Below are 18,591 nucleotides of genomic sequence, written 5' to 3' on the forward strand. Positions count from 1 at the left end.
AAAATTAGCCAGGCATGGTGGCATGCACCTGTAGTTCCAGCTACTTGAGAAGCTGTGGTGGGAGGATCGCTTGATCCCAGGAGGTCAAGGCTGCAGTAAGCTATGGTCATGCCACTGCACTCCCACCTGGGTGACGAAGAGAGACTCTGTGTCAAAAAAAACACCAAAACCAAAACAAAACCCTTAAAAACAACTATTGCTGCTGTTGTTGTTGAGTTATTGCTGTTCTACATCCTAATGGTGTATATGACTTCAAACTATATTTTTGAACAGATAAAAGCTAATTATATAATTGAAGGATATTTACTTTTGTTCTCTATACTTTTGGATTTTCTTTTTCTTTTTAAGTCAATAAATTTTTATTCAAGGAGTTCCATGTTGTGATTTCTTCCACTGTCCATCAAGGTCACTTTAGATCCTCTAAACAGCTGGAGTCAAAAGATTTATCTTCAAGTTAGCCCTTTTTAATGAAACTGATGCAGTTGTCCTGTCAGCCCGTCATTACTTTGGCTTCTGTCATCTCCTTTCAATATGGGTATACTGATGAAGACTTCAAAATTTACCAAGAATCCTTGGGATCTAATTTCTTCAGTAGTAAATTCTTAAGGGAAGTTATTTCCTCTCTGAAATGCTGAATTTAATCGTGTGCCTGTGGAAGAAATGACATACATTTATGGTTGCTTTGATTTCTTTAAGAATCTCATGCAGATGTATGTATTTTTCCAGGAAGGACATGCCTTTTTCTTAATGTTTATAATTTTTATTTCTAGGCTGTTCACTGCTACGAATCTTTAATCTTAAAAGCTGAAGGAAAAGTGGATTCTGACTTCTTCTGCCAATTAGGTCACTTCAACCTCTTGTTGGAAGACTATTCAAAAGGTATTGTTATTCTCTTTTTAAATTTCTTGCTTGACTTAACGTTTGCCCTGTAGTTGTAATGTTTTTTCCTTCTTCAGGAATACTTCTGATTTTTACTTTCTTCTGATAAACTTATAAACGTAGTAATCAGTGAGAAAGAATTTAGACTAAATAGAGATGTGAAAATTGTGTGTGATTTCATGTAAATATGCCGTAAATTAGATTATTGAGTAAAATGTATAATATCCTACATGTGTATTGCTATTTTGCTTGCCCTTGTGAAAATCATGTTTTTAAAAATGTTACCACAGTAGAAAGACAGTAAGTTTGTTATCTTTGTCTATATTATACAAACGTGGACATTTTGGAAAGATCAGGGAAACAATATTTTCTCATTTGATTGCTTGATTTTCTTTAAAATTTTTCATTGTAGTTAGAAAATATTGCAAGTCTGATCTGTAGCAGTGTGTTATTCTAAAGGAATACAGGTAGCTCATCTCTGAGTTTGAGCCTTCCGTACAGCAGATTTTTTTCATTCAGTCAAATGATTTTTCTTCTCAGAAATAGGTGGAGGGGTGGGCATGGTGGCTCATGCCTGTAATCCTAGCACTTTGGGAGGCCAAGGCGGGCGGATCACCTGAGGTTAGGAGTTCAAGACCATCCTGGCCAACATGGCAAAACCCGGTCTCTACTGAAAATACAAAAATTAGCTGGGTGTGGTGACGTGTGCCTGTGATCCCAACTAGTGAGACTGAGGCAGGAGAATCGCCTGGACCTGGGAGGCGGAGGTTGCGGTGAGCCGAGATTGCACCACTGCACTCCAGCCTAGGCAACAGAGCAAAGCTCCATCTCAAAAAAAAAAAAAAAAAAAAAAAAAAAAAAGCAATAGGTGGAGATAAGTTACTTAAGATAACTATAAAAAATGTGTACCTTTCATAGTACCAAGCCACTGACCAAGAGCATTATTTATTTAGGAAATTAGAACATTTTTCCTTCACACCAATATTCCCATACCAAAGAATATTTTATAACTTTTGGATATAAGTAAACATATTGGTAGAGAGTAGGTAGGTTTATTTTCCACTAAATATGGGTAGTAGAAAGAACAGTTGACTGTTTTAGGATTAGAGGGAAGAGTTGGTGGCAGTATACTACTTGTGTGCTTTAGCAGTAGAGTATCTGATGTACCTCATTTTTTGTTAGGTTAAGCCAGTGTTTACTAATGAAATGTACTTTTGATTTGATATAGCATGCTCTATGGGATATTTATGCTTCAGCTGGAACTTTGCCATTTAAAAATGGTTTATAGTAACAGATTTATTTAAGTTTCTCTAACGTCTTCCTCCTAATAATGTAGTAGGTTGGGGAATAGTAGCAGAGGAAGTCAATGAATGGTAAACAGAATTTTTTTTTTTTTTTTTTTTTTTTTTTTGAGATTGAGTCTCACTCTGTCACCCATGCTGGAGTGCAGTGGCACCATCTCGTCTCACTGCAAGATCCGCCTCACAGGTTCATGCCATTCTCCTGCCTCAGCCTCCCAAGTAGCTGGGACTACAGGTGCCCGCCACCACGCCTGGCTAATTTTTTTATGTATTTTTAGTAGAGACCAGGTTTCACCATGTTAGCCAGGGTGGTCTCAATCTTCTGACTTCTTGATCCACCTGCCTCAGCCTCACAAAGTGCTGGGATTACAGGCATGAGCCACCGCACCCGGCCCGAAATTCTTAGTACTTGTTAAATGGGCTTTATTTTAGCAGGTGACTTTTACTAGTAATGCTTATGTATAAACTTTTAGATATACAATTTGGTTAAAATGTAATATTTCTTTTTCTTTTTTTTGAGACAGAGTCTTGTTTTGTTGCTCAGGCTAGAGTGCAGTGTCACAATCTCGGCTCACTGCAACCTCTGCCTCCTGGGTTCAAGCAATTCTCATGCCTCAGCCTGCCAAGTAGCTGGAATTACAAGCATGCGCCACCACACCAGCTAATTTTTGTATTTTTAATAGAGATGAGTTTTCACCATGTTGGGCCAGGCCGGTCTCGAACTCCTGACCTCAAGTGATCCACCCGCCTCTGCCTCCCAAAGTGCTGATATTACAGGTGTGAGCCACCGTGCCTGACCTAAAGTGTAATATTTCAAAGGAAACAATTGGAGAAGAAAAATACATAGGTTTTTCCAGTACACATTTAAGATTTTTTTGTGTGTGTTTAATATGTAAACTTGAGAGCTAATAAACAAAGACCCTGAATTGAGAAGTAGATTTAAATAGGGACTGTCTGTCTTTGCTATGTAGCAGTCACTTAATATGTATTTTTAATTTCTTTTCCTTTTTTCTTTTTTTTTTTTTTGAGGCAGAGTCTTGCTGTATCTCCAGGGTGGAGTGCAGTGGCACGAACTCTTGGCTCACTGCAACCTCTGCCTCCCTGTTCAAGTGATTCTCATGCCTCAATCTCCTCCGAGTAGCTGGGATTACAGGTGCCTGCCACCACTCCCAGCTAGTTTTGGTGTTTTTAATAGAGATGGGGTTTTAACATGTTGACCAGGCTGGTGTTGAACTCCTGACCTCAGGTGATCTGCCTGCCTTAGCCTCCCAAAAGTTTTGGGATTACAGGCATGAGCCATTGCTCCTGGCGTATATTTTTAAATTTCTTAAAGTCTTTAAGATTGAGAATTTAGTTACGTTTTCTGTTTAAAAAGAAGAGAAGAGACCTTGTATAATTTTTGTCTGTGAAGTGAATAAAGACTCCAAGGAAATTGTTTTGAAGGTTATTTTGTTGTGTTGTGTTGTGATTTGGGCACATTGTGGGTCTGACATTGGGCAAAATACATTAAGTTCAGAGAAGAATAACGCTGACATTTAAGTTCTTGATTAAATGTTCTCTCAGGTCAATATTGGCATGTAAAGAATTAGTCTTTTGGCCAGGCACAGTGGCTCACGCCTATAATCTCAGCACTTTGGGAGGCCAAGGCAGGTGGATCACGAGGTCAGGAGTTCAAGACCAGCCTCCCAACATGTTGAAACCCTGTCTCTACTAAAGATACAAAAAATTAGCTGGGCATGGTGGCATGCGCCTGTAATCCCAACTACTCTAGTGGCTGGGGCAGTAGAATTGCTTGAACCCTGGAGGCAGAGGTGGCAGTGAGCTGAGATTGTGCCGCTGCACTCCAGTGTGTGCAACAGGGCAACACTCTGTCTCAAAGAAAAAAAGAATTAGTCTTTTTAGAGGTAGAGGTTAACTTGATCACTTGTAATAGTAGAGAAGAAAAGAAAATGAATACAGAGACATTCATCTATATTTTACATTTCATGTTGAGTTGAAAGTTTTCCAATTACAAGCTAACTGAGATTCCAGCCCTTCATAACTTTCTCTCTTCTATTCTTTGTTCAAGTAAGTAATGTGTTACCTGTTGTACTGGCAGCCACTTTTGTTAAAAATTTTGGCTCTGTGTTTTTGGTTCCTGTACATTTATTATTATTCCAAGAATGGCTAATAATGTATGTCAATCTTTATGTTTCTTTTTCTTCTTTTGTTTGCCTTCCACTTTCTTGGGTGAAATTATAATACTCTATCCTGGTACGTAGAGTATAAGAACATAAAATGGGTGCTTCCCACTAATAGGTTGTTGAGTTACGCTTCTCCAAAAATAATAGTTTTATTTCATTTATGGATGAGCCTATTTTTGTTGCTGTTTAAATTGAAGATGATGTTTCTTTAATTTGAAGTGTTAGTATAGTTTGAAAATATAAAAATCTGTTTTTTTTAAAAAAGGAGTTCAGTGTTTTTTTCCTTCAACTTTTATTTTAAGTTCTGGGGTACATGTGCAGGATGTGCAGGTTTGTTATATAGGTAGACATGTGCCATGGTTTTTTGCTGCACAGATCCACCCATCACCTTGGTATTAAGCCCAGCATCCATTAGTTATTCTTCCTAGTGCTCTCCCTCCCTGATTCTTGATTATAGCTTTTTTCTGTTGCCTAGAGAAGGGCATTTGTTAAGTATATAGATTCTTAATCTGTAATGTGGAAATACTGTTTGTTTACCAGTATAAAGTAGAATATTTATATAAACTAGTGACCATAGTGTATGTTTCATGGAGGATAGTAGTCATCGTGGCCTGGGACCAACCCAGTTTTCATTCTTTCTCACTTTTAGTTCTCAAGAAGTCATAACAAACACACTCTTGGACCTGAGTACAATAAAAATAAAAATTAATATGAGAAAATCACTCCAAATCGTACAATTACATAAAAGTTAAACAACCTACTCCAAAATGACTTTTGAGTGAACAATGAAATTTTCCACTAGACTCAGACTCAGTGTATGTGTGTGTGTCTGTATAAAACAATGAAGTTGCTTCACAATGGATATAGATTCTTGTCATTTAGATTAATGTTATAAAGTCATTGTGAAAACTGAATTAGCAAATACTGAACTATTGTTCCTAAAGGGAAATACAGGATAAAGTTCCTATTAGCCTTTGATCACAGCGTTGTTAGCTGATCAATACATAACTATATTTTATATGCATTTCTGTTAAAGATCCCTATTAAAATCTAAATTGTTGATTCATTATCATTGAACTCAAAGCCAGAAGCATTGTAACTCATGCGTGAATGAAATATATTTTTCTGTGAGGCACATCACATTCTTTTTGTATTAGGCACATTGGCACATCACATTCTTTTTGTACTCAGGAACATCAGACAGCTCTTTGGCACTATACATTAGTTAGTGATTTTATATATTTTTAATGTTTCATTTTATTTTGTTATTTTATATTGTATTTTATTATTTTATTTTATGTGTTTATTTTATGTATTTATTTATTTTTTTGAGACGGAGTCTCACTCTGTCACCCAGGCTGGAGTGCTGTGACACGATCTCGGCTCACTGCTACCTCCACCTCCCGGGTTCACGCCATTCTCCTGCCTCAGCCTCCCGAGTAGCTGGGACTGCAGGTGCCCACCACTACACCCGGCAATTTTTTTGTATTTTGAGTAGAGATGGAGTTTTACTGTGTTAGCCAAGATGGTCTTGATCTCCTGACCTCATGATCCGCCCACCTTGGCCTCCCTCCCAAAGTGCTGGGATTACAGGTGTGAGCCACTGCACCCAGCTTTATTTTTTGAAACACAATCTCACTCTGTCAGCGAGGCTGGTGTGCAGTGGTGCAGTCTTGGCTTACTGCAACCTATGTCTCCTGGGTTCAAGCAATTCTTGTACCTCAGCCTCCCTCGGAGCTGGGATTACAGGTATGTGCCACCACACCCAGCTAATTTTTATATTTTTAATAGAGATGGGGTCTCACCATGTTGGCCAAGCTGGTCTTAAACTTCTGACCTCAAGTGATATGCCTGCCTTGGCCTCTCAAAGGGCTGGAATTACAGGTGTGAGCCACTGCACCCAGCTGGATAGTGATTTTAAACAGCGAAATTACTAACAAAAGAGTAAAAATAAGAAAAATGTGATACTGCATACAGCAGGAAAAGCCTGCTTGTTTAGAGTACTTGACACATGAAGTCAGAGAAAGGCTCACCTCTTCTAACATTAGCTGGGAGTGTGTATCCAGTGGCTCAAATTTTTTGCTGCCCTGTGCAGGTCTGTGAATAACTGTGAATTGATTTTATGTACATATAAATTTCCATGAGTTGAATAACATAGAACCCACAAATAATGAATATCAATTAAAGCTCTGAAAGCTGATAAATTGTTGCATATATGTCATGATCTTTTAGCTAGAGATTCATAGAAAATTTGGAAAGAATATAGATTTTTCCTATATCATGTGGCTGTGTTCTTTTGTTGACAGTGAAGGACAAAATATTGCGATAAACTTGTGCTCGTAGAATGGTATTATATGTCTTTGTAAAGCTGATAAATTTTTGCATATGCATCAGGTGATTTTCTATTTATCTTCCCTGCATTCAGAAGTTAAGTACACAACATCTTCATGTAATGTCCAATTAAATATATTTAGAATTCGGTCACAGTTTTAAAAAGTCATAGATAGCTTCCTTCTCTACTTCTGAAAAACCTTTAGAGATTTCTCAATGATCACAATTTGTGGTGTCACTAATTTAGTCTGATTTATTCAAGGAGGAAAATGCAGTTGAGAAGTTCAGAGAATAGCAGATTAGTGATCATACCTCAGGTTTTCAGACATTCATGCCCATGCTTTCAGAACTATGGAATTGATGCATTAGGCAACTAGTAAAAGTTCTGTTAGCTTTGAGAACTGAAGAATTTGTGGCAGAACACATTGGAAAAACAGAAGGAATGAAACTTTCTTGGAGGTTGTATGTAGCCAGTTCTGAGACCCTGATGACCTTGATGAGAATGTTATTTTAATAATGTCAACAGGTGCTAGAGAGGATGTGGAGAAATAGGAGCACTTTTACACTGTTGGTGGGACTGTAAACTACTTCAACCATTGTAGAAGACAGTGTGGTGATTCATCAAGGATCTAGAACTAGAAATAGCATTTGACCCAGCCATCCCATTACTGGGTATATACTCAAAAGGTTATAAATCATGCTGCTGTAAAGACACATGCATACGTAAGATTATTGAGGCACTATTCACAATAACAAATACTTGGAACCAACCCAAATGCCCATCAATGATAGACTGGATTAAGAAAATGTGGCACGTATACACCATGGAATACTATGCAGCCATAAAAAAGGATGAGTTCATGTCCTTTGTAGGGACACAGATGAAGCTGGAAACCATCATTCCCAGCAAACTATTGCAGGGACAAAAAAAACAAACACCGGGTGTTCTCACTTGTAGGTGGGAATTGAACAGTGAGAACACTTGGACACAGGAAAGGGAACATCACACACCAGGGCCTGTTGTGGGTGGGGGGAGGGATAGCATTAGGAGATATACCTAATGTAAATGACGAGTTAATGGGTGCAGCACACCAATATGGTACATGTATACATATGTAACAAACCTGCACATTGTGCACATGTACCCTAGAACTTAAAGTATAATAAAAATACGTACATATATGTGTATGTATATATGTACCTATATATACACATGTATACATGTACGTATATGTATATATACATACATCTATATGTGCATATATATATGTGCATGTATATATATATTTCCCCCAAAACTTAACAGACTTACCAATGAACCAGAAATGCTACTCTGAGGTATACACCCCCAAATAATTGAAACAGAACTCAAACAAACACTTGTTCATGAATGCCCATAGCAACTTGATTCAGGTAGCCAAAAGGTGGAAACAACCCAAATGTCCATGACTGTGTAAACAAGCTGTAGTATATACAGACAGTGGAATATTACTCAGCCATAAAAAGGAATGGAGTTCTGATACCTGCTACAACCTGCATGTCCCTTAAAGACATTATGCTGAGTGAAAGGAACCAGACACACAATCCCATGTTTTTTGAGTTATTTTATATAAAATATTCAGAATAGGTAAATCTATAGAGACAGAATAGATTAATGATTGGCAGAGCATGATAGTGTGTACTTCTGGAGTTACAAAAAAACTTGAAAATAGAGAGTGGTAGTGGCTGCACAACATTGGGAATACACTAAATGCCACTGAATTGTACACTCTAAATTGCTAATTGTATGTTATGTGGATTTCACCTCAATGAAAGATAGAAACATCAAAAAAAAAAAAACCCAGTATTCAGATAACTAAAAACACTAAATTATTGCTGTGTGTTTTGTTTACATCTGTATTTACTGCATTGAGCTTGGTGACTCACAGTATTTAAGAAAAATTCTGTGAAGGCTTCAGTAATACATTTGCCACCAAGAGACAACTGTTAAAAGTTTTGATAAAAATCCTGATAGACTATTGTGTCAATATAAACATTTCAGAATTTAAAATGTGTTTTTTACTTTGCATACCAGTTTGTAACTTAAAGTCAATAGAGTATACTAATAATATCATGCCAAAATACCTCAAATTTATAGGCTGCGTTTACAATTTTAAAACATTTGTAACTCCTTATTCCATTACTTAAACATTCTCTCGGCCGGGCATGGTGGCTCATGCCTGTAATCCCAGCACTTTGGGAGGCCAAGTTAGGCAGATCACCTGAGGTCGGGAGTTCGAGACCAGCCTGGACAGTATGGTAAATCTCGTCTCTACTAAAAATACAAAAATTAGCAGGGTGTGGTGGCACACACCTGTAATCCGAGCTACTCCGGGACTGAGACAGGAGAATTTCTTGAACCCAGGAGGCGGAGGTGAGCTGAGATGGTGCCATTGCACTCCAGCTTGGGCAGCAGAGTGAGACTCTTCTTAAAACTAGAAAACATTTTCTTACCGAGCATTTTAGTCTCTTTGTTTCTTATGCTTTTAAAATAATCACTGTTGACAAGCCTAGTGAAAATTTTTATGTGCCAGTAATTGTTGTTATATATCCATTACCGGCATTATGGAGGCAAGGAATACACACACACGTACTCTCGTTTTTAAATGAACTTTTGAGTGCTTAATGCCAGATTGTCCTCTTGAAAGGCTTTACTGATTTATATTTGCACATCAGTATGTATGAGAGTAACTATGTTCTTGAATACCTATCACTGCTTAGTATTATTTATACGATTGGATTTTGTAGTTTATGTTACTAATTTCTCTTCCTCTCTCCTTCCTGCGCCCCCACCCTGTCCTTTCCCCTCCTTCTTTCCCTCCCTCCCTCGTTTCTACCCTCCTTCCCTCATTTCCCTTCTTTTCCTTCTCTTTCCTTTCTCTCCTTCCTTCTCTTTCTTCCTTTCCTTCCCTTTTTGTTTTTTGACAATTGCTTCTGTTTTAATTTCTAAGAAAATTCTTACAAATCCTTGAAACTCATAAAAATGGGAGAAGTTGTCGTAAATTTTTTTGTTGTACTATGTATGCAGTAGTCAGGACTTTTTGTAAAGTTTGTATTTCCCCTTTAAAAAATTATTTGTAAAATGACAAAAATTATGTATCTTTCTCATGTACATCTTGTTTTGAAATATGTGTACATTGTAGAATTAAACTAACATTTGCATTACTTCACAAATTTCTATTTATTTTGGTGTTAAGAACATTTAAAATTTACTCAGCAATTTTCAAGATACATAATATGAATAGTTACTATGTTTTATAGTAGATCCCTTGAACTTATGCTATCTCACTGAAATTTTGTTTCCTTTGACCGACATCTCTTTAACTACACTCGTCACCCTCATTTTTTTTTTTTTTTTTCTTGAGACAAGGTTTGGCTCTGTTGCCCAGTCTGGAGTGTGGTGGCACAATAATGGCTAACTGCTGTCTCTGCTTCCCCAGCTCAAGCAGTCCTCCCACATTAGCCTTCTGAGTAGCTGGGGCTACAGGCATGCGCCACCATGCCAGGATATTTTTTATTTTGTATTCTTTGTGGAAATGGGGTTTTGTCATATTGCCGACACTGGTCTTGAACTTCTGAGCTCAAGCAGTCTGCCATCTTGACTTCCCAAAGTGCTGGGATTACAGGTGTGAGCCAGTGTGCCTGACCCCATTTTTTTATTTAAAAGAAGTGAAGCAAGGTCATGAGGTTAAAGGAAATATGATATGGCATCTTTTCCACTTCTTTTTCTCCTTGTGTTTCTATTATGTTAAAGATAAAAATATGGTAGGGATTATAGAACTCTGAAGTTTTTTTTTAATAGTTAACTTTCATTATTTGCTCTTCAGTTTTTTTTCTTTATATAAATATATTGTTGGTTCTTGGCAGTTGTTTTAATACTTTAAGAAGTATGTTTGGCTGAGGCAGGAGAATGGTGTGAACCCGGGAGGCGGAGCTTGCAGTGAGCCGAGATTGTGCCACTGCACTCCAGCCTGGGTGACAGAGCGAGACTCCGTCTCAAAAAAAAAAAAAAAAAAAAAGAAGTATGTTTGTATATTTAATCTGTGATTAACAAATGAGTTTTATGTTCTCTGGCTTTAATGAAGCAGTGAATTTCAGGTACTTAGGAATACTTCTAAGGAAATTAGGGATTTAAGCTTATAACAGACTGAAATGAATAGATTTAAATACAAAACAAATATTAAAAATAATTAGGAGGCTGTTTAAGACTAAAATTGGGTTCAAGGATTGATAACACTTAACTTGGGTGTTCGTCGAGGGGATTGATATTGAAATGGTTGGTAAACCGTTTTTGTAAGTGGTAAAGCAGTGATCTTGCCTATAATAATACTAAAAGGTTTCATAGTGGGACAAACAAGGACAACTTGAGCCACTGAGGACCCAAGAAGCACATAATAAAGAGTGCGTGAATTTTGGTTTACCAAGAGAAGAATCGATTAGACAATTACTGCAATTATTATGAAACAGACATTGTGTAGTATAAAGAAATCAAAATAAATGATCCTCACACTCTTGCCCCATCCTCTGTTTAAGACTTCAGAAAAGTCTGGTTACAGTAGGATAAGGAATTTTATCCATGGGTCAGTACTTGACTTAACTATTAAAAATAAGGACAATGCTTTGGATAAGATAAATTCGACAGAGAAACTATAATGAAGGAGATTGGTAATAGCCATTAATTTTAATAACCTATTTAGAAGACATAAAATGTTAAGATTTTTTAAATGATAAGATCCCAGGGACTGATGTAATAGACTGATACTTGAGAATTTGCTTAAATGGCTGAAAATATAACAGGTAAGCTTAAGTACATGAGGTGACATTCAAAATTATAAGAGGTAAATAAATTCCTCATAAATTCTGAATATGAATTTTAAACTTTATAGGTTGCAAATGGAGGCTGACCATAGTACTCTCCTAATGCCTTTATCTAGGACAATGGTTGACAGTATGATTATAATGTTTTTACTTATTTTATTTTATTATTATTATACTTTAAGTTTTAGGGTACATGTGCACAACGTGCAGGTTTGTTACATATGTATACATGTGCCATGTTGGTGTGCTGCACCCATTAACTCATCATTTAACATTAGATATATCTCCTCATGCTATCTCTCCCCTGTCCCCCCACCCCACAACAGTCCCCGATGTGTGATGTTCCCCTTCCTGTGTCCATGTGTTCTCATTGTTCAGTTCCCACCTATGAGTGAGAACATGCGGTGTTTGGTTTTTTGTCCTTGTGATAGTTTCCTGAGAATGATGGTTTCCAGTTTCATCCATGTCCCTGCAGAGGGCATGAACTCATCATTTTTTATGGCTGCATAGTATTCCATGGTGTATATGTGCCACATTTTCTTAATTCAGTCTATCGTTGTTGGACATTTAAACTAAAGAGCTTCTGCACAGCAAAAGAAACTACCATCAGAATGAACAGGCAAACTACAGAATGGGAGAAAATTTTTGCAACCTACTCATCTGACAAAGGGCTAACATCCAGAATCTACAATGAACTCAAACAAATTTACAAGAAAAAAACAACTCCATCAGAAAGTGGGTGAAGGATATGAACAGACACTTCTCAAAAGAACAGATATATGCAGCCAAAAAACACATGAAAAAATGCTCATCATCACTGGCCATCAGAGAAATGCAAATCAAAACCACAATGAGATACCATCTCACGAAACAACAGGTGCTGGAGAGGATGTAGAGAAATAGAAACACTTTTACACTGTTGGTGGGACTGTAAACTAGTTCAACCGTTGTGGAAGTCAGTGTGGTGATTCCTCAGGGATCTAGAACTAGAAATACCATTTGACCCAGCCATCCCATTACTGGGTATATACCCAAAGGATTATAAATCATGCTGCTAGAAAGACACATGCACACGTATGTTTATAGCGGCACTATTCACAATAGCAAAGACTTGGAACCAACCCAAATGTCCAATAATGTTTTTACTTTTTATAGACATGGTCAAGTGTATACTATATTTTACAAGTTATTAGAGAGTTTCTATGTATACTCCATTTCCCTCTTAGCCTCTTCCACTAGGATGATAGATTTGTCACAGTATTATGAAGCAGTATTGATACATTAACTAAAGTCTCTATTCAAATTTTTTAAAGAAAGTTTTTCCCTGTTGTCCTTTTTCTCTTTCAGAGTTCCGACTAGGATAGCTCATTTCATTTAGTTGTTGTGTCTCCGTATGATCTTCATGTCTGTTGCCACTTTCTCAGGCTTTCCTTATTTTTGATGATGTTAGTAGTTTTGAGTATTGGTCAAGTATTTTGTAGAATGTCCCTGAACAGGGATCATGTGTTGTTTTTCTCATGATTAAACTAGGATTATCATTTTTTAGGAGGAAAATTATAAAGATAAAGTGTATTTTTATCACATCATATCAGAGACATATACTGTCAACATGACTTAACAACGTTAATGTTATTCACTGGCTGAGGCACTGTTTGTTAGGTTTCTCCACTGTGAAGTTACTCTTTTTGCTTCTTTGCGTATCATATTTTCTGGAAGGAAGTCATTATCAATAGCCTGCACTCAAGGGAGTACTTTTTTACAGGTGTAGACAAGCCAGTCCTTGGGGGTTCATTTGGATTATGTTGAATTTATTAATTATTTTAGGACGGATGTTCATCTCATCTGTGTGTAGTAATTCTTTTAATTCATGTAAATGAAATAACTTTTCAATTGTTTCATGCTTTAATTTCTTGTTTTGACAGTTTCAACGTACAGATCCTGCATGTCTTATTAAATATATTCTTATACTAAGATCTAAATATTTAAAATTTTGGTGCTAAATTTTTATGTATAGTTGTTTATTGTTAGTACTATATAAGAAATAATAGTTGAGTTTTAAAATTGACTTTGTATCATAAGCGCTTACTAAATTCATGCTAGTTCTAGGAGTAGATTTTATAGATTCCTTGAAATTTTTTGTTTTCTTCAACCACTTATGAATGATTGGATATTGTTTAGTTTTGAAAAACTGAATACCCCAGCATAAATAAAACTGATTTTTAGAAACAGACTTTAGGACAACATACTTACAATTAGTGTTTCTGACTAGGCTCTTATATGTACCAGGTACTAGAAATTTGTGAGGAAATAAAATGAGGGAGAGAATGGACAATTCAAATGATGGTCATGTTAGAACACTTCTAAGGGGAGTGAGATGGCCTTCTAGTCATCTAGTTTGTAGTGTGTGAAAAGGATAGTAGAGGTGGTTTAAAAAAAATAGGTTTGCACATATAATAATCAAAACCAAGTTTAACTGGACATTTTTCAGATTAAGAAATACAGGAACAGCAGATGTTGGTAGACATCAGTATGCATATGTCCTGAGTCATGGTATTCCTAAATTCTATCTGGGACACAGATGCCATTTTTGAACCTTTTTTCTTTGTTCTGGTACTCTGTTTTCTTTATCACATATCTTCTTTGTTGGTATATAATTTTTTATTTTTCATTATTTTTAGAGACAGATTCTTAATCTGTCGTCCAGGCGGGGGTGCACTGGCTCAGTGTCGACTCACTGCAACCTCCGTCTTTGTGGCTGAAGCCATTTTTCCACCTCAGCTGCCCAGGTAGCTGGAACTACAGATGCAAGTCACCATGCCTGGCTAATTTTTGTGTTTTTTTCTAGAAACAGAGTTTCATTACCTGAGGCTGGCCTTGAACTCTTGAACTTGAGTAGTCCATACCTGCCTTGTTCTCAGACTGCTGGGATTATAGGTGTGAGCCTCCATGACCAGCCAGTGTATAATATTTTCTAGATGAGCACATTCTTTAGTAGCTTCTTCAGATTCATGAGAGATAATGTTGTTTTGAGACTTCACATGTATGTTTGTGTGAAATATCTTTCTTTTACCTTTGCAACTGTAAATTAATAATCTGAATATTTAAATCTAGGATGGAAATAGTTTTTTTTTTTTTTTATAATCTTGGAGGTAGTTTTCCATTTTCTTGGTCCTAGAATTGCTGGTATGGAGTCTGAGGCTCCTTAATAACAATTTTTTTCATGTGACCTGTTGCTCAGTGCCTTACCGCTGGAAGTCTTTGTCCTTATGTTGTAAATAGAGGAGTAAGTGGTCTTTTTGGGGTCGATAAAGTCATTCCAATATGGCTGTGGAGATTATACTTGATGAGGCAAATGAGATTAAAGGATTTGTTATACTCACAGGTTCCAGAAGAAGGAGACCTGGCACCCCACACAAGGGGTCATTTAGGTGGAACTCCCAGAGAATGGCCTCACCCAGCACATCAGGATCTGAGAGAAGGTGGAACCATAGACAGTGGAACCCCTCTATTTGGGGTCAGGACGGAATACTCAAGCAAAAGACTAGTGAGAATTTTACCGATGTCTTTGAATTTTTCTAGATCATAATCAGGGAAAGGCAAGAAGGTCAACTTGGTAGGGACTAGCCTTATCCTATTGATGCACCTGGTCATTTGAGTTAGACAGTCACAGGCTGTGGGGATGTTGAAGACTTAGGAAAATACTAATTTTCTAAAAACTGGGAATACAGAACTATTTTTCCGAAGTGTCAAACTGGTATGTTTTAGAATAGGCCTATTTTATAATCTGTTATGTGTCCTTGTGAATCAGCATCTCATGTCCTTCATGTTGGAAATGTTTTGGTGATAATTTAGAAAATCTGTTATTCTTACCCTTACTCTGAAATTTTATTGTTCATATGCTTTAGCACATGATAGTCTGTGATTATGGATAGTCATTCTGATCTTTGAATTTTCCCATCTTTTCCAGGGAGAGATCTTTACTTATTCCAGAAAAATCATTTTTCATTTTTTTTAAAGTTTTGTGTTAAAATATATATAACATAATTTGCCATTTAAATCACTTTTAAGTGTTAAATTTCTTTAGCAGTAAGTACATCATAGCCATCACCACTCTTCCAAAACCTTTTTTTAATCATACCAACGAAACTCTGTAGCCATTCAGCTATAAATTCCTATTCACCACAACCAGCCCTTGTTTGCCTACATTACACCATGATATGTATGAACGTATCTTTCCTTGGTAAGTTATAAGTGGAATAATGCATTATTATTCCTTTTGTATCTGGATTCTTTTACTTGGCATGTGTTTAATTTAGTCATTCATATAATTTGTATTAGAATTTCATTTGTTTTTAAGGCTTATTAATATTTCATTGTATGTTTATACCACATTTTTGTTTATCCATTGGTGTTTGTGGACACTTGATTTGTTTCCACTTTTAGCTAGTGTGAATAATGCTGCAATAAACATTGACATAGATCCTTGTTTCTTTTCTTTTTTTTTTTTTTTGAGACAGTGTTGCTTTGAGCCCAGGCTGGAATGAAGTGGTGTGATCTGACTCACTGCAACCTTGGCCACCTGGGTTCAGGTGGTTCTTCTGCCTCAGCCTCTTGAGTAGCTGAGATTATAGGCACCTACCACTTTGCCTGGCTAATTTTGTATTTTTAGTAGAGACGGGGTTTTGCCACGTTGTCTAGGCTGGTCTCAAACTCCCGGTCTCAGGTGATCTGCCCACCTTGGCCTCCGGAAGTGCTAGGATTATAGGTGTGAACCACCATGCCTGGCCTGTTTATTTTCTTTTTTTTTTGAGACGGAGTCTTGCTCTGTCCGCCAGGCTGGAGTGCAGTGGCGCGATCTCGGCTCACTGCAAGCTCTGCCTCCCGGGTTCCCGCCATTCTCCTGCCTCAGCCTCTCGAGTAGCTGGGATTACAGGCGCCCGCCACCACGCCCAGCTAATTTTTTGTATTTTTAGTAGAGATGGGGTTTCACCGTGTTAGCCAGGATGGTCTCGATCTCCTGACCTCGTGATCTGCTCTCCTCGGCTTCCCAAAGTGCTGGGATTACAGGCTTGAGCCACCGCGCCCGGCCTGTTTATTTTCTTTAATCAGTTTGCAATGTATATTGTATATATTTCTTTGATTGAAATGTTATTTCAGTGGTCACTACTCTTTCTTCCTTTCTTCAGTTAGGTCCTTGGAGTCACTAGTCTACCTTTTGTCTCTGTGGATTGCCTGTTATTGATATATAAATTGTATCATATTCTATGTCAGCTGTTTTTACTCAGCAAAATGTTTTCAGGGTTCAGTAATGTTGCAGCATGGATTACTACTATGTTCCTTTTTATTACTGAATAATATTTTATTGTATGTATGTGCCACACTTTACTGTTCATCTTGGACGAATGCCTTTTTTTTTTTTTTCCTACCTTTTGGCTGTTGAGAATGTGCTATGAAAATTAGGATACAGACATTTGTTTGAGTCCCCACTTTTAGTTTTTTGTTGTTGTTGTTGTTGTTGTTGTTTTTGTAGTTGTTACCTAGGCTGGAGTGCAGTGACGTGATCTTGGCTCACAGCAGCTTTTGCCTCACAGGTTCAAGCAATTCTCTTGCCTCAGCCTCCTGAGTAGCTGGGATTACTGGCACGCGCCAGCACACCCAGCCAATTTTTGCCTTTTTTTATTTTATTTTTTTAATTTTTTATTTCTTGGTAGAGACATAGTTTCGCCATGTTGGGGCCAAGCTGGTCTCGAACTCCTGACCTCAGGTGATCCAGTCGCCTTGGCCTCCGAAAGTGTTGGGATTACAGGTGTGAGCCACTGCACCCAGCCTTCAGATCTTCTGACAAGTTAGCTGGGAGTGGAATTGCTATTTTTATTACGGAAGAAACAGTAATTTTTTTAAGAAAACTGTTTTCCACAGATGCTGTACCCATTATTACTATCCTGCCATTGAAGGAGGAGACTTCCAGTTTTTTGCCAACACTTGTTTTTTACTATTTCCCCACACCTCCCATTGTAACTATTAGTGAGAAGTGATAGTCTCATAGTGGTTTTGATTTGCATTATTTCCCTAATGACTGACGATGTCGAGTATCTTTTCAGGTGCTCTTTGGCCATTTATGTATCTTCTTTGGAGAAATGTCTGTTCGGATTCTTTACGTATTTTTTTAGTTGAGCTACTTGTCTTTTTGTTACTGAGTTCTAGGAGTTTTTTGTATATTCTCAATAATAAGTTTTGCTTAAACATATGATTTGCAAATATTTTCCCCCATCGTATAGGTTTTCATTTCATTTTATTAACAATGAGCTTTGCGCAGAAGTTTGTAATTTAGATCAAGTTCAGTTTATCTTTTGTTGCTCATGCTTTTGGTGTCCTCTCTGTTGCCATGTTCATGAACATGAAGAATCTTTATATTTTCTTCCAGATTTCTTTGGTTCTACTTCTTATATTTAATAAAGAATTGATTACATTTAGTGTATTATGGAGTTGGGGGACCAGCCTCACTCTTTTGCATGAGAAAATTGAACTGCCTTTTCAAGAGTGAACTAGGCATTCTGTGAAAAAATCAATTGATCATATATGTAAAGATTATTTTCAGGTTCTCAGCTCTATTCTACCATTGGTCTCTATTTCTATCCTTATGTTAGCTATACTGTTTTGATTGTAGTAGTTTTGTAGGAAGTTTTGATACTGGGAATTGTGAGTCATCAGAGTTTATTGCTCTTCACAATTGTTTTAGCTGCTTGCAGTTGCTTAGTGCTGTAGCAGTGTATTGGTCCCAAAGTGACCTCTCTCTGGAGCAATTCCTTTGCGTGATCTCCAGGCAGTCCCCTGTCTTAGTCTGAGGGCCCTTGAAGGATGTAGGGACTTTGTTGTGGCTAGCATCCACATCTCTTTTTCACTCACATTTGGAGAAATTTCATACCTATCTTTAAGCATGTTTTACATCTGGTTCTTTCTCCATTCCTTGTGGAGTGTGATGACACTTAGATCTCTGGTTAATAAAAATCCCTGAGCTCCATTCTTTCTCTTGCCTTAGT

At 37.2% G+C, this 18,591-nt stretch overlaps 1 protein-coding gene across 16 annotated transcripts in view; it reads left to right on the top strand.

Annotated features, from left to right (window-relative positions):
* The window catches only part of LOC116811472 (histone demethylase UTY), a 262,322-nt gene that overhangs the window by 15,882 nt on the left and 227,849 nt on the right, over positions 1-18,591 (top strand). For all 16 annotated transcript variants that reach the window (XM_058434449.1, XM_058434450.1, XM_032756502.2 and 13 more), the window contains exon 3: positions 771-879. In XM_058434449.1, coding sequence (XP_058290432.1) covers positions 771-879 — 109 coding nt within the window. The remainder of the gene's footprint in view (positions 1-770; positions 880-18,591) is intronic.

The sequence above is a fragment of the Hylobates moloch genome, unplaced genomic scaffold, assembly GCF_009828535.3.
Source record: "Hylobates moloch isolate HMO894 unplaced genomic scaffold, HMol_V3 SCAFFOLD_25, whole genome shotgun sequence".
In the NCBI taxonomy this organism is placed as follows: domain Eukaryota; kingdom Metazoa; phylum Chordata; class Mammalia; order Primates; family Hylobatidae; genus Hylobates; species Hylobates moloch.